The following is a 24,600-nucleotide window of genomic DNA, read 5'->3' on the forward strand; positions in this document are numbered from 1 at the left end:
CTGCGTCACAGAGCAGAAACTGTACTCACTCCTGTTGTTGCAAGGGCACACCACCACGTAGAATGTGGTTGCATATGCCCTTCTAACAAAAGTGTAAAAAACGGTATGAATGTAAGAAGGGCACAACCACCATTTGTCCAAATATTCTATATTTATTTAAGCATACCTGTGATTGAGAAGCAAATATTTCTTGCAGCCAAGTGGTAAATTTACACTCACAAATCCCAGCTATAGCAAATCAGGGGTGGGTAGGACTTGTAGAACAGGATGTGCTGCCATATGCCAACCATGCCCTCGTGACCCCATTATACCTGCGGCCTCCCACAGTGCGGGGTTGATTTGTCACGCATAATGTGGCTCCCAGTCCAGTCCTGGCTGTAACGGAAACATTTTTATTATGCCTCGAAATCCCCAAATTTCATCATACTTAGAATTTTGCAAATTGTTAGAGTATGAAATTCACACAGTTTTATTTGTGTGGTTGACTGGTTCCACTTTAAAAAGTCGTGGGAGAGAGGGGTTCAAGCAGAAAATGCCTGGCAAACAACTTCTCTTCCAAAAAGTCCTCTTATCAGTATCTTGCATGATTTTGAATGTGAGGAAAACCGTCACTTTCATTTTTCATGCCATATTCTAAAGAGTGAATTTCACAAAATGTTTACACTTTTTAATGGAATTTCACACAAAAATCGTACACCACTAGGGACAATCACAGCATGGCAATGCACTGGGTTGCACACCTCTGACCACACACAGCCACACTACCTTTCCCAAACCTCAGCCAAAGTTACTGTCTGTGGATTTGCTGTAAAACTCCCTGAAAAGGGGACTTTTATAGACAAAGGGAAGGGGAAGAGAGATTCAGGAGACTCAATAAAGATGATATGTCTGTGACTTAATCTACTGCAAACTCTATAGAGATATTGCCTCACACAGAACTCCCTCAACAATGACATGGAGAAACGTGACAAACTATTGGGAATAGCATGTACCTTGCAAGCCAGCAGAGATAAACTGTTGAATGACTATCATGCTGTGAATGTATACCTCCTACGGAGACACACCATGTATATTACACAATCATGTGCATTCTAGGCAGTGCGGCAATTCACAGATCAAGTTAAGTCCAATTAGCACACAATATCGATTTTTAAGACACGCCACAGCACATCACAGAAGTCCAGGGAGATATTTACAACATAGGTAGTTTCACTCATGCCATAGACCTAGTGACTGCACAAACCTCGTCATCAAGAAGTCTTGCATACATACTTTTGTATTTTACTACCTCAGGAGACTATCCTGGACATCCAGTTGGTATGCAATGCCAAGCAATGTTTGAGGTCTGTGCAAAATCATGGTCAAGGGATCCCAGGGCAATCTCAATCAGCCAGTTGTGACAAACAGGGTATTTTATTTTATTGTTCTGCCCGCGCTTTTTCTTTAAAAAGGGAAATGTATACCCTTTCACAAAATTACAAATATATGCATCATGACGGCTGGAAAAACTAAAGGGAACACCCTCTACAGGGCATTACAAAGTACAGTGGGTGATGATTAAAGAACGGTCATGGTACTCAAATAACATTATAAATAAGGACTAGACCCCATACCAATGAGGCACCTTTAACAGTTTGCCTGCTAAAAGACCACTAGGCTTGCTGGCTTTGTCACAGGGTATCTCCACACATTCAGCAACAGAATACAAGTATGTCATCGTTATTAAATATTTCGGGTTATTGACACAAATATGTACATATTTGGATCCTACATATTAAAACTCAAAACCTGGAAGCTTTTTTACACTTCTAATAGCACAGAGTACAAGACAAGGAATATTTCAATAAATGTCTCATTTCTGTTATTGAACCAGATTAACAAGCGCCCACTAAGGATCCAGAAACGCAAAAAGTCCCTGCTCTCCTAGAGCACACTGTAGGTAGGCCCCAAGCAGCCCTTAACCAAAAAAGAAAGACTTCTCCCAGGGTCATAATTTCCAGCCTCAGGGCACCTCCACTGCTGCTTCTTCTCATTGCATGCGGGGGACCTGGGAGACATGCTGCAACTCTAGGCAGACCAAAGAAATCAGGTATATCCTCTCCAGGATTAAACAAAGAACCACAAGGAACAGTTTTATAAGCGCCCAAGGCCTTATGGGGCGTTCTCTACCAAGAGGTGTTCTCAGGTTTTTTTTGCAGGGCAGGGTCGTAGCGTTTTCCTTTTGGGTCTCAAACTGTATCATCAACCGACTCTCTTCTTTTCAGAATGTATGATGCACCTACTGGTGTAGATGTGCTTTCAGTGGACGCCCCCAGCAATCGCATGGTAACCTGCTACTACTTCTCCAAACTGCACAGCTGGCTATGCAGTCTAGCTGCCTCTACTCCCTCATGACAGCTGGTGAAGTAACCTGCTCTTCACTCCCCTCACCCCACAAACACGGGCAAGGGGAGCAGGAAAGTGTGCCGGTGTGCACTCTCAGTGGCAGTGCCCTCGAGGAGAGCCTCACCTGGATAGGCTACATGTCTTAGGCTCAGGGGCTCACCTGGGGCTGGTGACCTGCACCTTTTGTCTTCAACAACTATTTTGACTGCTTTGCAGACATCCCCACCTCTAATATGGTATTAGATTGAAACAGCAGAATGGCGCACCTGATCCTCTCTGGGGACAACATGCACAGGGGCTCCTGGGAGGTGAGTTTGTGTGGGTGCTCACTGCTGCGCCAGAAACGAGCACCAGAAACCCCCTGAACAGCGCTTCTCGCTGCAACATCACCTGCCTGCCGCCATTGACGGTCTCGAGGCCACGCCTACCTTAGGCCACGCCCACCGCCCTGCCGAGTACATAACTCCGCTCGCAGCGCCACTACAATCAGATCCTGACTACTCCTGAGGCGGAAGCCGGGAGTCCACCATTTTTAAAAAATCTGTATTTTCTGTGTCACCTTATTTCGCTGAATAATTGTTTTTAACCTCTTTCACTCACCTGGCTTGCCAGAAACGAGCACCAGAAACCCCCTGAACAGCGCTTCTCGCTGCAACATCACCTGCCTGCCGCCATTGACGGTCTCGAGGCCACGCCTACCTTAGGCCACGCCCACCCATTTCCTTGATATGTGCCTGTATAGGAAGCGCAGCGGACGAGCGCAGCGGGAGCGCTGTTTGCGCGCCGAAGGCGCGCATAAGGCAAGCCCGTCTGCGCCCGTCATCGCCAAGACATCGCCTCTCGCCAGTCCCCCTGTACAAAATCCCTCACCTCGAGTCAGCTATGACAGAAATCATCTCCACGCACTAAACGCCAAAACTTTATGCAACAAGCTCAAAGGCCACCTCGGACAAACTGCACTCCAGTGTGAATCTTGCAACTTTGCAACGCCCCCACCCAGCCTGGTAAGTGCTACAGCAGCGAAACCCAAACTACCCTCCCTCCGGGTTTTGCAATTGAATGTCAGATCTCTTGTAAAACACCATGCAGAAGTCAACACCCTCATTATGGACGAAAATCCAGATATTCTGTTCATATGTGAAACCTGGCTCCATAACGATCAAACCAGTATTTCAAATCTCACGCTGCCTAACGGCTTCTCCATGAAACTGGTTAACAGAGACTCTAGAGGTGGAGGAATAGCCGTTGTGTACAAAACCATATACAACTGCTCCTTCACCAAAGAAGAAATCTGGGGCTGCGAATGCGCACGCTTCAAGATTGCCACCTGCCCGCAATTCACTCTCTCTGGCCTTTACGTTTATCGGCCTCCAGGGCCCTCCACCAGGTTCATTGAGGAACTCTTGGAACTTGCACACACCTTGGCAGTCTCCTCCCCCAACTTTACCATCCTGGGTGACCTCAATCTTCACTTTGACTCCTCCACTGATCCCACTATCAAAAACCTGCTAGCCGACATCACGGCTTTGCAGCTAAACCCCTTGGTTCACTCCCCTACCCACACCGCTGGGCACATACTGGATCCCGTGTTCTCGAACCTATCGGAAGTCACGGCGGACCCCCCTGAACCCATGGGCTGGACTGATCACTTTCTTGTCAAACTTACCATCATGGGGAAAAAACCACCCCCCAAAAGCACGGCCAACTCCTGCCACAAACGACCATGGCATAAACTCATCTCCGGAGACCTCATCAACCATCTAGGTGAATTCCACCTCCCCGAAGAGAATAGGGATATTAATACAGTCTACGCCGCCTTCCGCGATTGGATAGTCACAGGGCTCGATGCCTTAATTCCGCCCAAATTGACCAAAGCACGCAGCTCCCCCTCTAACCCATGGTACAACGATGCACTTAAAATGCTACGGAAAGAGTGCAAAAAAGCCGAACGCGAATGGAGGAAAGAATACTTAGATACTAACAAAACCCTCTATCTATCTAAACTTCGCATCTACCACAAGGCGATTCGCACTACTCGAGCCTCTTTTTACGCAAAGGAAATCGAAAGTAGTTCCAACCCTACCAAAACCATCTTCAACCTAGTTCAAAACCTCCAGAATATCCCCAATCCAGGCTCCTGCATCACCTCCCTGAAACAATGCGAGGACCTTGCCACCTTTTTCACAGAAAAAGTAAGGAAGATCTATGCGTCCTTTCCACAGGACGATGCTGCACACCACAGCATCTCCCATTCAACGGCAGAGACTTCTAAACTGCTAAGAATACCTGATATATCCCTGGACGACCTCGCTAAACTATGTAGACAGGTCAAGTCTGGTTCCCCAGCAGACCCCATGCGTCCGTCCAAATTCTTGGAATCACTTGACTTCTTTCTCCCCCCGCTTGCCAAAATACTCAATCTTTCCTTTTCTTCAGCGGTGGTCCCCACTTGCTGGAAATCTGCCTGGGTCTCACCCATCATAAAAAAACCCGGATTGGATCCCAATAAACCTGAAAATTTCCGACCTATTTCCCTGCTCCCCTGGACGTCGAAATTAGCTGAGGCTCACGTCAACAAAATATTATCCCTCCACATGCAGCAAAACCATGTCCTGGACCCCTCCCAAAACGGCTTCAGACCAGGTCACAGCACTGAGTCGGCCCTGCTAACCACCACGGAGCACCTTCGAGGAATCCTAGACGCCGGTCAGAGTGCCGCGCTCATCCTGCTGGACCTCAGCGCGGCCTTTGACACGGTCTCACACAACATCTTGCTGAAACGTCTTGAGGCCATTGGGATTGGCGAGTTAGCCCTTGATTGGTTCCAGTCCTTCCTTAAGGACAGATCCTTCCAAGTCTCCGTACCTCCCTACATCTCTCAACCCCACTCCATCGGGCAAGGAGTCCCCCAGGGGTCGGCGCTTAGCCCATCCTTATTCAACCTATACGTTCAGCCTCTCGCAGTGGTGGCAAAAGAGTGGGACCTTACGCTGGTGTCGTACGCTGACGACACCCAGCTGGTCATCACACTCTCTGAAGGTCCCTCACCTTCGGCAACCAAATTTAGAGATGGCCTCGCGGCAGTCGCACAGTGGATGACACTCAACTGCCTGCAGCTGAATGCAGGGAAAACGGAGGTCCTCCTCCTGGGAAAAAACCCTAAACTTTGGAACAATCATTGGTGGCCCTCTGTGCTTGGCCCCACTCCCGTGCCAAAAGAAGTTGTCAAAAACCTAGGAGTCTGGCTCGACCCCGCCCTAAACTTTCAGTCCCACACAAAGAAAGTGGCAGCCACATGTGTGGGTCTCATGAGGAGCCTCCACCCCATACTCGGATTCTTCAACTCCAAAACCCGTCAACTCATCATGCAAGCCATGATTCTTGCCCGGCTAGATTACGCCAATGTTTTGCTCTTAGGAGCAAACAAAGCTGAACTTGCAAGACTGCAGCGTATCCAGAACTCGGCCGCCAGAGCTGTGGTTGGTCTCCCACGCAGGTGCTCTGCCAGAACCACCATTCGCAATTTGCACTGGCTGCCTGTGGAATCTCGGATCCATTTTAAAGCCCTGACCACGGCTTTTAAGATTCTCAAAGCCGACTGCCCTGAACTCCTACGCCCACTTCTGACACCATACACGCCCCAGCGCAACTTGCGTTCTTTGGGACAACACCTCGTGATGATCCCTCGAACTAAGCTCTGTAGACAGGGTGGACGTTCCTTCAAAGTCCTAGGAGCTAAGCTATGGAACTCACTGCCTCCACACATCCGTGCCCAAACCAATCTGATCGCTTTCCGGAAAGCACTTAAGACCCACCTCTTCTCTGCCATTTAATTCCTTTGGTTCCCCCTCTCCCCTCTGGTATTGGTTAGGTCAGCGCCGGGACGCTCCGTTGCTGGGGCAGCTGTTTGCGCTTAACAAATTATATAACATAACATAACATCAAGCTGCCAGAGGGCATTGGGTCCTTCTGGCACTAATAGGCTTCATGAGAAGCAGTCTGGTGCATTTTGCTTCAGTTAGCACTCTCCAGTTAACAGAAGGGTTCTTGTGTGACCTTCTGCCTCACCTTGTTTAACACTTTTTAATGATGGCTCCTCACAGGTCTCCTGGCACTGCTGCCTTCTATTCAGCAGCATCAGTCTGTAAGAGCCTTGACCCGCTCTCCTTTCCAGGCATTAATAGGTATCTGACCTGGGGTCTAACTCTAGAAGCCCCCTATGTTCCTTAAAGTAGACCCTTGTCTCTGGTTTTGCACTCCAAGCATCCGAGCCCTTCCAGCACTTGTAAGGTGCCTGTGGTCCAGCCGGAGTCTGGGGTACAATCTCCTGTTGCACACACAAACAGGGCCAGTCCACAGAGGTCCAAGGGACCCCCTTTGTTCAGGGTCCATAGAGAGTCACCCTTCCAATGGCCTAGAAACAGAGCCAGGGAACTCATGTCACTAGCTCTGGAGACAAAGACCAACAAAAGTCCAAGTATACAAGTTATTCCACTACAAGGGTACAACCACCATGTTTTCATAATTCTTCTTCAGCTTTTACTCTTCTTCTAAACTGTCATTCACTGTGCAGAGGTTTAAAAGTGACGATGGACAGTTGTAGAAGCTGGGTGTTTCTATCCAATCCAAGGATACCACAACTAGGCCCAGCAGGGTAGCTAACATTTTTCTTTTCACCAATACAAGTGGGAAATATGTCCAGCTTTCAACGCACATATACGAAAAAAAGAGAGTAAAGCTGAAGTTGGATATGTGTTTGTGAGCCAGGCACTGGTAGGAAAGGACGTCATTTGCCTTCCTACCCCATGCCCATAAAACTTATGATTTAGGCATATGTCACCCAAAGTGTAAAACAATTCAGCCAAAAAGAAAGGGAACACTTCGTATGGATTCCAAATTGAATCATAAGGCATTTACAGGCCATAACCAAATCTGGGTCCCATGTGCCACAGTACTCCCTATGCACAGATGCTAGGCTCAGATTGACCACAGTCATACTTGCTCAGTAGGTCACAATTCACATCCTTTTGAAAAAGAAGCTGGCAATGAGTGAGACTTCATCACTGTAACTCACCCACAGCAGACGTCAGCATCTGGATCGCTGCAAGGAAGGCATGCTTTCCAACCAGTAGAGTTTGCTGGTGAATGTTGGTAATGTCTGTCCACCAAATATATTTATAATGATGACCTATAACAATCTAGCCAGCATCAAACAGACTATACATGGAGGCACTCTTCTGTTCATGAAGCACATGTAATGAAGCAAAATTAAGAGAGCCAGTGGTGGACGCAAGCAACACAGCTCTCCCGGTTCCTCCATCACGAGATCTGCAGGAGTCAAGTGCATTCGCCAAAAAGGCAAAGAATTTGCTGCTAGTCTGTCTCATGTTCCCTTTCGCTGCCATCTGCAAGTATTTTAGACTCCTGAATGACATGAGTAAAATCCTATCAGATAAATCACCACAGCTACTCTAGCAAATGCTACAAACCCTGCGTCCTCGAAGTGCCAGTTACATGGGAAGAGTGGCAAATGTCTTTGTGACGTATCACTGATGCAGCAACAGATGGGGAGTTCTGATGCCCTCACAGGGAGTGCAGAGAGACATGGGAGGCCTATGAAGGATTCTGTTTACTGCCTCATGGTGCACAGCAGTGACACTAAAATGTATCAACTCATACCGACAGCAACCTGAATAGGTACCAAAAGGATGAGGTGTACTAGAAACAGACCTGTCCCCATCACCAGGGACAGCCGCTTTTGGCATCTACATGCGTGAGGGGAAGCATAGGTATCAGCCTGCAATGGGTGTACATCCTTTCTTCTATTGTTGCCCAGCTGAATAGCCCTGACATGAGACACAAGCAGGGACAAGATAGAACACTATCATAATTACATGTACTATGTCATCACTAGATTTGTTCAGGACTGTTGGACTTGGCCCTCTCTGCAGGGTCATCCCTGAACTTTTTGTCTTCCTCCAATATTCTCTCTGACCGTTTTTGTTGGTTTAATGACTCTGGGCACTTTACCACTGCTGACCAGTGCTAAAGTGCAAATGCTCTCCCTACTGAAAATTGTATATGTGATTGGTTGCCATGATTGCCTTATTTGGTTTACTATCAGTCCCTAGTACAATGTACCAGGAGTGCCAGGGCTTGTAAACACAAATGCTGCTGGTGGGCTTGCAGCACTGGTTATGCCACCCACAGAAGCGGCCTAGTAAAATGAGTCTAAGGTCTGCCATTGCAGAACCTGCATGCAGTCTGGTACTGTCATGCTGACTGCGCAAGTGCACCTACTTGCCAGTCCCTAAACCTTCCCTTAACTTCATATTAGTCACCCCTCTGGTAGGCCCAAGGGCAGGGTGCATTGTAAGCACAAGGTAGGACAAGCCCTGATGTGTGTGGCATGTCCTAATAGTGAATTACAGCCATTTTCGTTTTTCACTATGGTAAGGCTACCTGCTCTCCATAGGCCAGAATGGGCTGCTGGAATTATTACACTATATAATCCTAACAGACTCAGAGAGCATGGTAGAAAGTCAAGTTTAGTATGCCTGAACTCAGAATAATAAAACACTTCTTTTAGTAAAGTTTATTTTAATATCCTGTGTTTGCAAACGCTACTTTTAGAAAGTTAGCCTTTGCTTGCCTAACTATTTCAGCGCGCCTCTGCTAGGATGTGTATCTGCTGTCTGGTTTCTGTGAGTGACAGGGCTGGGGAATACCAGGAGACAGTCTGGGCTGTCAGGTGGTGAATAGAGAGATTACACAAGGATGGGTAGGAGGAGTGCACCTGGACTCTGAATAGAGCTGTGCTCGGCCACCACAATGCTGGCTCCACCTCCTGCGGAGCGTCTGATGTCTCTGCCATGCACCCTGAAAGAAGCAGCAAGAGTCTCCAAAACAAAGTGCTCCAAACCTGGGTTGAACCAGGCTCAGGCCCCCTGGCCTGCAAGAACAAAGGATTTTGCCTATAAAAGTAGGAGCCCTGCTCCTAAACACTAGATCCTGTCTTCGCCAAGAAGAAACTCTGCCCGAAGAGGAGGACCAAGGACAAACTACATGGAGGACTACTGTCTCTAGCCTGAGAGACTGGCCTGTAGTGGGTGCCTTGCTGCAAGAAGGAGAGAAGACCAAGACTACAGAAAGGCTCTTTATTTCAACTTGTGCAGAACTCTGAAATCGATCTCCAAGGGCTTGGACCTGAGCTTGCCCCCTGACCTGAGCCCCGGGATCATTGGGCTCATCCTGCCTTTTCCCGTCTGCTGCTGAGTTATTGTGTTTTCCTCCCTCGCCGGAGCCGTGATCTCTGGTGGCCTCGCCCCCTCCTAGGGGCCGTGACACCCCGGAGCCTGGCCGCCCCTGCTCGCTGAGAGCCCCGCTCGAGTTTGAGCCGCTCTCTCTACGCTGTGCCGGGCCGCCCGCTCCCCTGTCACCTCGCCTGCAACTGGAGCGCGCTGTGTGCACCCCACCCCTCCCGCCGCAATTGGATCGGAGCACATTCAAAAGCTCCGGACGGCCCGTACATTTAAAATGCACTCGGCCACCCCGCTCTGCCCTCCTGCAACCTAAAGGGCCGCGCCGCACCCTGCTGAGTCTCTCTAATGATCCGTACTAAGAGGCCCCGTGCGGTGCCTGCCTGCCCGGAAAACACTACGCCGATCCAAAGGTACGTTTTCACCCCCAACGCATACTGAAGAAGTGCGAGTCATCCACCACAGGAGTACGCCTCGAACCTGCATGGTTTGCAGCGTCTAAGCACTAAACAAAGGTACTGAACCATTTGAACTCAAGCAGGAGTTCGTATCGAACTCGGGGTCCGCAACGTTTGTTTTCCCCGCATTGTTAAAGTACAAATTGCTGAGAACGAGTCGCACTGCAACGTTGCGACTCGTACCACCTGCTAAACGTAACCACCTCCTTGTGCGCATTGTGCTGTGCGTCACGCCCCGGATGGCAGATTCCGCGAGGCGCATAGCCTTTTGAGAGCCTTTGTTCGTTCACAGAGTACGAGTCGCACAGGTGTGGTACTACTCGTACCCCTGGGTAAAACCGGCCGCGCCGAACTCACCGTACTGCGAGGCGCATGAGCATCGGGGGGGTCTGTTCATTTTCAACCGCACGAAGCACATGAGGCGTATAGCAGCGCTACTAAGCGCACCACAGTGAAAAACATTGCCAAGCAGAACTGAGCCTTGCCTTAAAGATTGTGGAATATTTTTAAAATCTACTTGAACTGTTTTAAAAGCTAATTGAACTTGCGAGTGAAACCTTCCTGAATAACTTTAAAGAATCCTTTTGATACCAAGTACTGTGGCCCCATTTAACATTATATTGGGCATGTATTAAGCCTGCAATTATCTACTGCCATATTTTTATAAAGAAGACGTATTTTTACATAACTACGCCTGGTGTCCATTTTTGGTGGGTCTGTATATTGTTGTGTGTGGTCATAAATGCTTACCTAAATGACGCCCTGGGATTAGCCTTGTCTGCTTGCACCACACTACCTAGAGGGTGAGCAGGGGTTATTCTAGAGGGTGATCCCCTTATCCTGACTAGAGGAGAGGGTCCCTGCTTGTCACAAGTTCTTACCTGTGCCAACCAGAGACCCCCAAATCTAACAAGGACGTATCCTGCTATGTTCTATGCTCTGCTTACTCATGGTGGAAATAATAGACACACTGCCAATGTCTAACTTAGGAATGTCCTGCATCAGATTGCAGGTTATCCATATCAGACAAATGCACACTTAGGGGTCGATTCCGATTCGGGAAAAATCGCTCCGAATAGCCGTTAGGAGCATTTTTGCCATACGAATTGTACCTTGCAATGTCCCCCGTACGTACGACGAAGTACGATTCGTACCAGGAGCTGGACTCCGTACGAATCATACAGAGACCGTACGAATAAAATCCCCGTATGATTCTCCCTCGGAACCCGCTGTACGCGACATCCGTATGGTTCGCGGCTGGTTTTTCCGACCCAGCAAGTACGATTCGTGTCGGGTACGCACTGTACGACCCTTTTCCTACGAGAGCCGAAAACAGCCGTAAAATAAGAGTTTGCCTCGAAATAGGTACGGAACATATCCCCCATGATCCCAGGGGTACGGTGCGTACCCCTGCGATCATGGGGTGTACGCACCATACCCCGCGATCATGGGTTGTACGGACCGTACCCCATGTTCGCACCATACCCAGCGATCATGGGTTGTACGGACCGTACCCCATGTTCACCGTACCGTACCATACTGCATGATCGCAGGGGTACGCACCGTACCCCGCGATCATGGGGGGCACGGACCATACGGTGTGTATGTGATTGTGTGCTTTTCCGTACGAATCGCCCTTACCTGACGTGGGCCGTACGAATCCCGTCCTCAAACCCTGTTCCGGATCATACTCGTCGGGTCATACGGCATGTGTACGAGTCGTACGGTTCACGGTTTCAGCCCTGCAATACGTACGGACCGCAACGATTCGGACGGATTCACGAAATACGAATCGTACTACGCGACTCAGACGGATGGGTACGATTCGTACGGAGATGGCTCCGGATACGAATCGTACGGATGTCTTTTTACCAGGATCGGAATAGACCCCATAATGTGTCTAAAAGGAGTTTATTTACATAGTAAATCGTTATCCTGAACATCTGGCATGGATCCAACCCATGTGTACTTACTCTGGATACCCGACATCTACATGCATTCACCACTCTCTCTTTGACATCACGGTTGATTTATGACCATGACTGCTTCTCCTCCTCTCTGGTGTGTTTGCTACCATCAGTGAGTGGGCCCTTTTCTTGGTCCTGTCATCCCTAGATGTCTATTTTAGGTGGAAATGTCCTTGTAGAAGCCCTACATCAATTACTCAGTGGTGTCTGTCTTGTGCATCCATAGTTCCTAGCTGGAGCTGATCCTTGATGGAAAATAATCCACATTTCCTGTATGTAACGGTTCTGTTAATATAAGAAAGACTGCACTCATATTTATACATTCCTAATCCACTCAAATTCCTTCATCCAATCTGTTAGTAAAAGTACCAATGAAGCTATAAGGCCACTGTAGGCATTCAGTGTTATCAAAGTTACATTTTTTGGTTGGCCCATGTAAATCCTTGATCTTGAACGGGGAGACAGAGAAGCATGATCATAATTCCATAGCAGCGGAGGAGGTGGAGAAGGATGTGAATGTTACAATTACCTCTAATGGGATACAGAGGAGCTACTCCCACCCAAACAAAATCTGCCCTGGGGTGGTGGCAACAAGTTAGCAGATCCTGGGATAGCACATCTGCCCCCATTCTTCAAAGAGAAAATGCAGACGCTGCAAGTACTGGCCTTGTGGGGGATGTTGGTCAGCTGGATCCCACATGACCGTACTGAGGGATTGGAGAAATGTTTCTCCCTGAACAATGACTCTGATTCTTCAGTACAGGATTTATATTTCTCCACCTCAACTCCTACAATATCTACTTCGTCAGACAGTAGCTCAATGGATGAATCTATTGTATTGTCAAACTTGAAAAAAAGATCAGGAGGCTAAAAAAAAAAGAAAAAGTCTACAAGCTCAAAGAGGAAGTAGGTGGACAGTAACAAGAAAGTGAACAGAAGTTTGGAAGATAATCCAAAGAAGGAAACATCTGAGCTTAATTGAGATTACTCCGCTATTCAGCTCCTTGATAGCCAAGAACGACATTTGGGAGAAGCTCTCCCCTCAACAGATTTGGAGCCCCCAGCATACCAGCAAAGTTAAAGTTGATGGTTAACTCATGTCAACACAGTAACATGATCAGGGAGACACACAGACATCTTCATGACCCCATAGTAAATAGCTGGGAGATGGACAGAGATATGGGTGGTGACAGATTAGAAATGTAGTTCCTCAATAGCCAAGGTAACTGCTCACTGATACATGATGGAGGTAGAGCAATGTTGTGCTGTAGACATGCCTACAAATCTCCAACAGTGATAAAGCGGACAATTTTGCAGTGCATCAGCACATTCTGAAGTCAACACAGGAGAGCCCATTGCATATGCATGGCATGTACATTGACATGCATGATGTAGACCATTACTCACATCAACCGGTCTTGTCTTCCAGCAGCTTCATTGTGTTTTGAAGTTGGGGCCACAGGTCTGTTCATGTTGCTGGATATATGTCTGCAATTAAAAGTAACAATGTGTCAGTGCATGAAACATTTTCTTGCTAGAAGCTCATGTCATTCAGCACAAGCACTATTAAAGTGCTGCTGACCAGCCCTGAATGTACATGCTGAATGTGCTTTAGAACAATGATTCCAATATAGTCACACTCATACACCAAATTTTTGCCGCCATGTGACCTCATGCTTAGGCGATTCCCCCTTTTAGATAAAGAAATTTGATCCGGCCTGTGCCCGCCATGTACAGAGAAGGTGGCAGCAGTTTGTTGAGCAGAATACTCTGGCACCCTCCACTGATGGACCTTGCTTACATGTCTTGGTATTTGGTAGCTCTGCCCTATATCAAAGTTGTGGACAGTGTGAGTCTCTTACTGTCTACTCACAACCCTGTGTCACATCTCCTACTTGCTATTGAAATGAACACATACATATCGCCTGTGTTTCCGCTGCTCTTCTGTGTCATCACTGTTTGTGAAACAGGACGACAGAGGTCTTCCTTTTCTGACACAAAAATTTAAGATACAGTCTCATTTGCCAAAACATTTAACTCTACTTCATGCCACTTGGCCAGCTATCATGTCTTGTGGGATATACGTTTTAACTTTATGAGTGAGTTTTGCTTGTGCATGGAATGACTCACAGATGGCCTCTCCTTGGGACTGTTGCAGGACTCTCTGGGTTTTTCTGGAATGGTACAGCGATTCAAGATTTCTTGCATGCACTGTATACCACAACACATGTGTTAACATCAGGCATTTTGTCTCCTTTTATATAGCCATTCGTGCTCCTTCTCAAAGACTGTTGGACATGGGTGCCAGAAACTAGCGATTGCGTCACTGGTCGTGTTTACTGCGGTACTGCCTTGTGTCTTCGTTGAAACATGTGGCATCTTCTTATGTAGTGATGCGGGTCCACATTGGAAAATCTTCATTGTGATTTTCTGAGAATGTCTAAGGAGGCTGGATCAAATGATATATATGGCTGCCATGGGCTATCAGTATCATTACCCACTTTGTTCTGCCAGCTCTTCTTTTTCTTCTACTTTTTAAATTTGGTCACGCATGTGTTAGGTATCATGTGGTACTTTCATAGGTCGAAAAGCATACATCCAGCATAAGCTGACTGTGCACTGTTTCAAATGTGTCGTGAGGTGCAACAGGTTGGCAGTGGACATGGAAGGGAGGTGCATTTGTCAGTAGTTGGTGTGATGTTATTAGCTACATGTGTCGCTCACTTACATGATGTGTTTTATTATAATTCTCTATCCCGTTTCCCCTGGCTAGGAAAGGGAGTTAGCTTGGAAATAGCATGCATGACAATGAGTTCTGACTGACATATGTATTTGAACTGGACTAGGCTCATTCTATGGAGTTATGATCTGCATTTGGCTCTTAGCAATGTCTATTGCAATTAATTCATTATGGTTCAACTGCAATTGTGAAGGTTCCTTTGGCACCCAACTCATGGCATTGGTATAATTTGTGACCTGGTGGAGTGCTGTTAGTATACGAAGGTGTCACTCCTTGAGCTTAGGGAGAATATGTGGATTGGATGGTATATGACTGCTGTAATGACGTAAATAATTAATTTACTCTCTTAATTTCTATGCAGGTAAGTACTTAATCAATAATAACTCAATCAGAAGGAAAGAAAACAGAGTCCGTGGTGTTAGAGTTTCTAAGGGTTTTATTCCTCATAAAGGAATCAGGATATCATGTTCTGACCACCACAGGGGTGTCAGAAGGGATAGATGAGCGCGCTCACGTTTATTGACATTACATAGCTTATATACTTGATTTACATCATAAGTTTCAGTGTGAGAGGCGTAACAGCTGAGAGAAGACAAGATAACAGTGTACACGTGGTACCAATACATCATCAAGAGGCGTAAACTAGGCGTGAACTAGAGGTGTGTGCTAGAAACGTCACTGATAGGTGACGAAAGTGGGTGGCACCAAGGGGTGGCGCTAACAGAATGTTGCAATGTCAGCAGAAATCGGAAGCTTGGATGCGCGCGCAGCTGCATGACGTGTGATTGACGGGGTGCAGTGGTCTTGACATTTACACTGACAGGAAAGAGACAGAAGTCTGGCATGTCAGATCAACTTGTACTTCTATCATATCTGATATCTGATGTTTAGGAACTATACTATCTGGGCGGAAAGGTCTCTAGGGTAGAGGCTATTCTATGCTAACTGTGGATGCGTGTATGAGCGCCTGAGTGTCTACATGTGGAGCGTGGGGGCACGGGGCCTTCCATGGAAGCATGGCAACGGAGGCTATGAATTACTTGCATTAAGACAGGTCGGCCTTTTGGCTCTGCAGCTGGAGAGGATGTTTACAGGATCTAGTAGGCAGGAATGTATTCTCGGGGAACGGAACAGATAACTCGAAGGTTATAGTCAGTCTTGGCAGAAAGCAGGCTTGAGCTGAGCGCGAGGGGCCGCGCTGAATGTAGGACAGAGTTCACGAGTAGAGAGGTAGCCTGGGCAGAGTCAGGAGCCACAAAAGAGGTTCAGATGGCAGGAATTCAGGGCCTACTCTGGCTAGAGCAGGAAAAAGTGAAAAGTGTACTACAAAAAGACGTTGGCATAGCATACTTAGGAACGGACCATATAATCCATTCATGGTGCATCTGAAAGAGGACAAGTTAACGGTGGACGCAAATGTATTTGCGTCTTCATAGCTGGCACAGGAGGGAAGTTACATGCACTTTAAGCTGGTACATGGAGTCGGTGGGGTACGCGCTAGGGAACACAACATGGCCAAAATTTAATTTTCCTCATTCCCTCCTTGTTCCCTACGGACCCTTCATGAAATATCGATCCTCATGAATCGATCAGTCTGTTCTTGTAACATCATTTGTTCTTCTTTCTTTCGGTTACGTTTTGAGTGAAAACTGGAATGTTCAATACAAGAAGTGGCACACAGTCCACAGATCGCTGGCCCACACTGCAGGCACAGGCAGCAACTGAATACTAGGACTAGGCCAATGCCTAGGAAGGATAGGATCTTCCATCCCCAAGCTGTTAACGTTGTCCAGAACCAACCGGACCAAGTCCAGGTGCCTGGATTCTGATGTATCTGATTTGCAATTTTATGAAGACGGGTGAACGGATACGGAAAGAGAGGCAGGGCTCCCTTGTAATTCTGGTAGGGAGGGAGTCGGCCACATATCCAGCAGTTTGTAGCATTGTTAGTTTGATGAGAATGATGTAACATACTAATGAATGTATTGTTGCGCAGCGCAAGTCTGTAGGGAAGCTCATGAGGAGGTAATTCACTAAAAGTGTGTTCAGCAGAGACATTGTAAGCAGATTGTTCACGCTTGAAGATAGGAAAGTATATCGGTAATAAGATGCTAGCAACAATTATTAATATACTTAGAATAAACATAATTATTAGTGTCACTATGCAGTGACTACGAAGTGATTTGCAATATGTTCTTTTCTTTTCCTCTCTCTCTCTAACTCGATCTAGGGGATACATGTCAGAAACTATTTAACCGATTCACCTAGGGGAGGACTTAAACAATTAAACTGTCTGACTTGCTAGATCGCAATTTCATACGATATTGTTCTTGAGGAGTTTTTTCTCGTTTGGTTTCGGAAAAGTCTTTGATATCAGAGTCTTTGGTGGGGGTGGGTGTGTCTTGTTCCGGTTTCAGTCCTGGGAATGTTTTGATATGGCTTAGGTGGACCCACCCCTTTCTTCCTTCCAACTTGACGGCGGTCCTTGTTGTTAGTAGAACGGTTTTCGGAGACTTCCAGCGGGGCTCCAACGGACTTTTCCTGTCGAAGTTACGGACTAAAACAACGTCACCGGGGCGGACATCATGCTCCTTCACATCGGTGTTGTCAGGGAAGGCAGCGGCAACCTGTGAACGACATGATTGGAGTGCAGACATCAAGGAGGCAAGGTAATCTGTCAACATATTAGAATCAACATCGGTTATCTTTTTAGGAATGGGCGTCCCCCACATATTCGGTGGTCTGCCAAAGACCACTTCGTACGGAGATAGCCCTGATCTCGAATGGGCGACCATTCTCATATAGAATAGTGCCACCGGCAGAGCGACTATCCAGTCGACCCCTTTGTCCTGACATATTTTGGCAAGGCGAATCTTTAATGTCTGATTATGCCTTTCTACAAGGCCTGCTGCTTCTGGATGTCGGACACAATGGAACTTCCACTGGTATCCCAATAACAAGGAAACTTCTTTCATTAGGGCAGATGAGAATGGCTGACCGTTATCTGAGTACACGACACGAGGCAAGCCGTACCGTGGGAAGAATTCACGAACCAACTGTTTGGCAGTGGTCGGAGCAGTGTAATCGGGGACTGGGTATGCTTCGGTCCAGCGGGACAGAGCACAGACAACTACGAGAACATATTTGAATCCTCGACAACGGTCCATCTGGATATAATCCATCTGGAGGACTTCAAAAGGGTGATCGGGAGGATGAAATCCACCTTGTTCTACAGGGACGCTTTTACCTGGATTGAACTGACAACAGATCATGCAAGTACGCACTTTCTGTTTTGCGGCTGCTCGTAAGTGTTTATTGTACCAGAGATTTTGCAAACTGTCTAACATGGCTTTCTCTCCCAGGTGGGCAGGACTATGTGCTGTATTTATTATGACTTGAACCATAGAGTCAGGGAGAAACCATGTAGATTTTCCCTTCGTCATCCAACCTTGATCTGTCTGGATCCCTCCTAGTTCGGTCCATTTCTTTATTTCGTCTGTAGTAGCATGTGTCTGAATGTCAATAACATCTAGTGTGGGATCCCTGACTGTCATGCAGTTTGTCGGATCTGTTATCTTTGTCGTGTCAGTTGTCTGAGTGTGAGTCAGTGCTGTATGTTTTGCAGTTTGATCTGCCAGGTCGTTACCCTGGGAAACAGAATCTGTGGCTTTAGTATGTGCTTTACACTTCATGACTGAAATGGCTGAAGGCAGATGTATTGCTTCTAACAGTGCTTGAATGAGAGGACCATGCTGAATTTTGGTACCATGAGAGGTCAGGAAACCTCGTTCCTGCCAGAGCATGCCGAAGTCGTGTACGACTCCAAACGCATAACGGGAATCTGTGTATATGTTAACATTTCTGTTCTTTGCTAGAATACAGGCTTGGGTCAGAGCGATGAGCTCTGCCGCTTGAGCAGACAGTGTATCAATACGATGTGTTTCTTTAACTTCAGTTTCAGTGGTCACGGCATATGCGGCCACTAACTCTCCTGTACTTGTTCTCATGCATGAACCATCCACATAAAGTGTCAGGTCTGGATTTGTCAGTGGAACATCTGTTAAATCTCGTCTGGGCTTTGTTACTGCATTAATAATCTCTATACAATCATGTGGAGCTGGATCTGTCTTAACTGTAGGTAACAATGTTGCTGGATTCAAGATACTGCAGCGTCTGATTTCTATGTGTGGCTGGAATAATGTCAATTCGTAACCTGTCAGTCGTGCTATAGTTAAGTGTTGAGTCTGGGTTCTGTTTAACAGGACCTCTACAGAATGTGGAACTTGTACTGTTAACTGATGACCTAAAACAATTGAATCGCTTTGTCTTATTGCTAACGCTGTTGCTGCTACTGACTTTAAGCATGCAGGGAGTGCCTGTGCTACTGAATCCAATGTGCTTGAAAAATAAGCGCAAGGCTTATGTGAACCTGCTTGATCTTGAGTGAGGACAGACAATGCTGTACCGTCACGTTCTGTAACAAAAAGTGTAAACGGTTTGCTGTAACATGGTGTCGCTAAAACTGGTGCTTGGCATAAAGCTTTCTTTAATTCCTCAAAGGCTTGTGTGTGTTCCTGAGTCCAAGGGAGGACAGTCGAAGTTGCTGCCTCCTGTGTCGTTAACTGGATGAGTGGTTTAGCTAGAAATGCATATTGAGGAATCCATTGTCTGCAGTACGAGGTGAGGCCTATGAAGGCCCGCACTTCTTTTTGTGTCTGGGGTCGGGGCATGTTTACAATTAACTGAATGCGATCGGGAGTGAGCTGTCTCCCCACTTTGGACAGCAAGTGACCCAAGTACACAACTTGCTGAACACAGAATTGTAGCTTCGAAGGAGACACCTTGTGTCCCTTGTCGGCCAGAAAATGCAAAACTATCAGAGATGCTTGTTCACATTCGGGCTCACTTCGTGCGGTGATCAGTAGATCATCGACGTACTGTAGTAAAGCGGTATTAACTGGCATTTGAATACAATCTAGTTGTCTTTTCAGTGCTTGACTATAGATGCTGGGGCTTTCTGTAAATCCTTGAGGTGCGCGTGAAAATTTGAAACTTCGTCCATTTAAACTGAATCCGAAGAGATATTGGCTCTCCGGGTCAATGGGTACACTGAAGAAAGCGTTCTTGAGATCGATTACAGTAAAGAACGTTGCTTCTGAATCAATGGCAGTCAACAGGGAGGAGATATCGGGGACCACAGGATACTGTGGTACAATGCATTTGTTCAGTTCTCGAAGATCAATCACCAGCCGGTATACTGGCGGTGCATTGCGGTCTGTACGTTTAAGAATTGGAATGATAGGCGAATTACAGATATTGGAGTCGGTCTCTACGACCACTCCTTGGGCAATAAGCTCTTCAATGATTTTCAGTAAAGCCACTACAGCATCGGGTGGTAACTTGTATTGTCTGATTCTGGGTAGAACAACTCCTGTCTTGAGTGTAACACGGTATGGTGTGATATGCATACAACCTACATCAGCTGGGCCTTTTGCCCATAAGTGATCTGGTACATTTCTCAATCTGACATCAAAGTCACGTAGAACATAATGACCCTTGAAATCCCGTAGGAAGAGTCTGACTCCCTCCGGGGAACAGCAAATTATAGCTCCTAGAGCCTTCAGTGTTTTAATTCCTAACAGATTTTCGGGACATGATTTTGTAAGTAACAAGTCTGTAACTCGAGATAATGGACCCACAGCTAGTGGTACTGGTTCTGATACTTCATTTACAATAGGCTGTCCTGAAAAACCAAGGGAAACATTCTGTGAGCCTGAGAGGGGTGCCCCTGGAACTTCATTATGACTTATAGTAGTGCGACTTGCCCCTGTGTCAATTAAAAACTTTCTGTCTTTTCCTAATACGTGACTATGTACATAAGGACCTTCTTGATCTACCGGAATTTCAATAAGAGGCAAATCACTTTCCCTCCCTAGGCTGTTTCATGTATAACGCTGATAATCTGGATATGCCGACTGGGCATACTGGTACATCTGTTGTGATACTTGTCGTGTTGCGGCAGCGGGCTGTGTCTGAGCATGCTGTGGCTGCGGTACTGCTACTGTCTGTACTGTATGGGACTGATCATGCATAGGCTGTGTATTCTGCATTGGCTGTTCGTTCTGTGAGGTCTGTTGTTGACCCTGTTCATGTCTAGGCGGACGCGGTCTTTCTTTAGTTTTACCTGTCTCGATGTTATGTTTCAGGACTGGACATTCATGTACGTAGTGACCTGGCTGCTTGCAATAATTACATGTCCCTTTAACGGGAGCGGCAGAATGATTTGTCTGGGCCCCACTTTTTCTATGACCCTCGGCTGGAATTGTCTGAGCCACTAACATTTTCATTTTCGTGTCTTTCATACGTTTCTGTTCCTGCTCTTGTTCTTCCCTAATTCTATTCTGGTGATATTGTAACATTTGTAACATCTGTGATGGCGTATTTGCCTGCCAAGTACTTTCAACCTTGTACACTCTATTTTTAACTAGTGGTAGGGCGTTCTCTACTAATTTCGTTACAAAAAGGTGTGGATATGACTCGCTACTTGTTTTTAGACCACTATTGATAATGAAACATTTCTCGAATCTTGAATAAAAGTCACTAGTATCTTCATCTTGTTTCTGTTTGCAGGACGATATTGCGTCCCAATCTTCCTTTCTAGTTGTCAATAATCTTGGCAGAACCTGTACTATTAAACCTGGTAATGCTTTAGTCAGATCCCCAAGGCCTAACCCTGGGACTCGTTTCTTTTCTTCGTCTTCTATCTCCGCCCATGCTATCTTTGACTCTCCCACTTCCCAATCCTTCTCCTTTAATTTCTCGTAAATGCCCGTGGGCAACAGTACTTTTAACATTTTCATAATATCATCATACGTGTAATCTCCCATCAGTAACATGTCTTTAAGCTCTCTGTGAAAACCTGCAGGGTCTTTATCATGGCACGGAACTAATTTCTTCATTTCTAACAGTTCTAACTTAGTCAGTGGTGTGTGAACATACACACGTTTCAGAGTACGATCCTCACCCATAACTGGATGTACTTCTCGTAAGGGATTCTGACTTTCAATGCCACTACCGCATTGCATGTGGTACATTTTTCTTTCTGGAGGTGGGGCGGGGACATATTCAGAGCTCAGGAAAGTGTTATACTTACGTCGTTGTTCTAGAATTATTTGTATTAATTTGGTACTAAAACCTCTCCATCTATCCATAATTAGTGCTTCTAATGTTTCGTGTAAGGGACCTGGATCAGAATGATGGTTTCTGAACTTGATGAGGAGGTGCTGAATCATGTATACACCTGCTATTTTCTGCTCTTCCGGGGAAAGGTTCAAGAATGTCTGCACTAACGTGTCATCATTATATATGTCTGCGTTTTCGGCCCACAACACGGCGGACCGGGCTAGTTCCTGTTCATCCATAGAATTGAGTATATGGTACCCTACTCGATCTCGAAGCCTTTTATCAGTTTCCTGGAACTGATGTTCTGAAGAATTCGGATTTGTTAAAGCGGAGAAAAGAACTCTCTTGCTCTCCGGACGGATGCCTTTCCTAAGGTAGTTTCCCCTACCTACATACGCTATCATATCTGTAGATTTTTCTGATGTTTCATCTTCATCTTCCTCCCCAGAGGAGGTTTTATCTGTTTCTTCCTGATGTGCAGTTAATACTGCCTTTCTAATTTTCTGGGACATAGTGGCTATACATGATAGCTTGTCATGTTTTGCGTCTGCTATATTTTGGCCCCACTTGTTTAATGCGTCTAACTCACTCTGATCTGTCCCGGGCCTGTCTCGTTCTCTTATCACACAATTTATGAAGAATCTTAAAATCTGTTTTTGAACGTCAACTTTCTGTTTATACATGGCAGCGTTAACACTGTCGGGGTCTTTCCCCGTCTGTATGAATTTGTATAGTCTGTCGAGAGCTTCCTGCATTCCTACATAACATAGCAAGCTATCGGTGGCAGATCTTAAGCGTAGTGATGCTAAGACCATTAGATCGTCTGTTCCGGGTACTGGATCATATCTGCAGAATGACATCCTATCTTTGAATGCGTCTAGCCGGGCTGAATAGGGTGACTGGGAAGGATTCTGTGTGTCCTTTAAATGTAATCTGTGTGTCGGTGGCGGGGTCTGTAGACCCGCTGTCGCACCTCCTGAGGCGGATGCTTGGGCATTATCTCTCCGCGGAGTCTGTATCTGGACTTGAGTCTGTCTTTTAGTAAGATCGGGTAGTGCTGGTTTCGGTAGATCCGTCTTGAGTGGAGGAAGTGGCGGAGGTGGCGGAACAGGGGAGGTCTGTCGCGGTACCGGCGGAACATTATCTGGGGGCGCAGTGCCACCCCCATCCCTGTCAGTAGGCAGGGCACGAACAGGCAGATTGGTGTAAGCTGGTGCTACATCCTCTAGATACGAATTCAGGAATATGTCTTTAGTAGTTTTGTGCATTACTTTAGTGGGAACTAATGGTGTCGGTAAGTTTTTCGGTATCTCTGATTCAGTTTCGGACGGGCCATCTGCTACGAGATACATACCGTTTACAAGATTATTTCGGACACGGTCTATTTGTTCTGTTTTTACTCGGATCCCTTCGGTAACTAATTCGTTTTCTCGTTCTTTATCTGATTCTTTAAGTCTGTCTTCTCTACGGAGTGCTTTGTCAGCACGCTTACGTGATTCCTTACGCCAAAATTCTATGGCGTCCTTCTGAGATTGTCTAGCTTTCTTTTTCCATAATGCTTCTTCTACCCTCATGATGCACTCAGCATCCCACGTTCCGGTAACAGGCCATCTGTGTCTTTCGTCTAGGTGCTTGGTGTAATCGGCCCATAAATCTAGATATAATATGGCATCTATGCCATGCTTTTGATACATAAAATTTCCTGGAGTGTCCCTAGGGGGGATAGGAATTTCTTCCTCTAGTAACCCTTTCCTAGTTCCGATCTGTTTTAACTTGCTGAGGAACGGCATCCTGCTTATTTATTACTTGAACGCTAGTCTTTATTCCTTGATACGAGTTGCTAGTTGATACAAGAAATACAATAATACACAATAAAACAGTCACATTCATACCACGACATTAATCACATGAAAACATTGAAGACATAGCTAACTACCCCCTACACTGAATGTACCGCTCAACGGTACGGATACACTGGTGTAACAGTGCAAAAATTCGGAATACTTTATATACTGCTAAACAGTACAGATACACTGCCTAAAAACAGTGCAGACCGGACTTGCGTACCCAAACCCGTCTAGATACGACCCAGCAATGGTACTCACCGGGAAGCACGGAAACAGAAGGCCTCGGAAAACTCGACTGGACTCGACTCGGAACTTCGGAAAACTTCGGAAAACTTCGGAAAACTTCGGAAAACTTCGGAAAACTGGTGGGCCTCTTCACACCTCGGACCTTGCTTCTTTCGGCTGGGCTCTGGTCGGGATCCTCCGCACTCCTCACCGCCTCGTCTGGGCACTGATCGCAGTCTTCGTCACCTCCGTGGGTCAGAGGGGGATGCAGGAAATCCTGCCAGTACACGTGTAGTCCGTCTAACTGATGGCAGGGGACACGGATTGCAACGCACCTTCCGGCGCGTGAGGTGGGGGAGGGGTCCCTATTCGGGCGCCAAAATGACGTAAATAATTAATTTACTCTCTTAATTTCTATGCAGGTAAGTACTTAATCAATAATAACTCAATCAGAAGGAAAGAAAACAGAGTCCGTGGTGTTAGAGTTTCTAAGGGTTTTATTCCTCATAAAGGAATCAGGATATCATGTTCTGACCA

General features: G+C 46.5%; 1 protein-coding gene across 2 annotated transcripts in view; it reads right to left on the reverse strand.

The window, feature by feature from the left end:
• ESRRG (estrogen related receptor gamma) overlaps nt 1–13,544 on the reverse strand; it is a 264,204-nt gene extending 250,660 nt beyond the window's left edge. For both annotated transcript variants that reach the window (XM_086927905.1, XM_086927902.1), the window contains exon 1: nt 13,477–13,544. In XM_086927905.1, the coding sequence (XP_086784031.1) occupies nt 13,477–13,541 (65 nt within the window). In that variant the 5' untranslated portion in view covers nt 13,542–13,544. The remainder of the gene's footprint in view (nt 1–13,476) is intronic.
• Between the last annotated feature and the right edge of the window lie 11,056 nt (nt 13,545–24,600).

Source organism: Lissotriton vulgaris, chromosome 6, assembly GCF_964263255.1.
Source record: "Lissotriton vulgaris chromosome 6, aLisVul1.2, whole genome shotgun sequence".
NCBI classification, from domain to species: Eukaryota; Metazoa; Chordata; class Amphibia; order Caudata; family Salamandridae; genus Lissotriton; species Lissotriton vulgaris.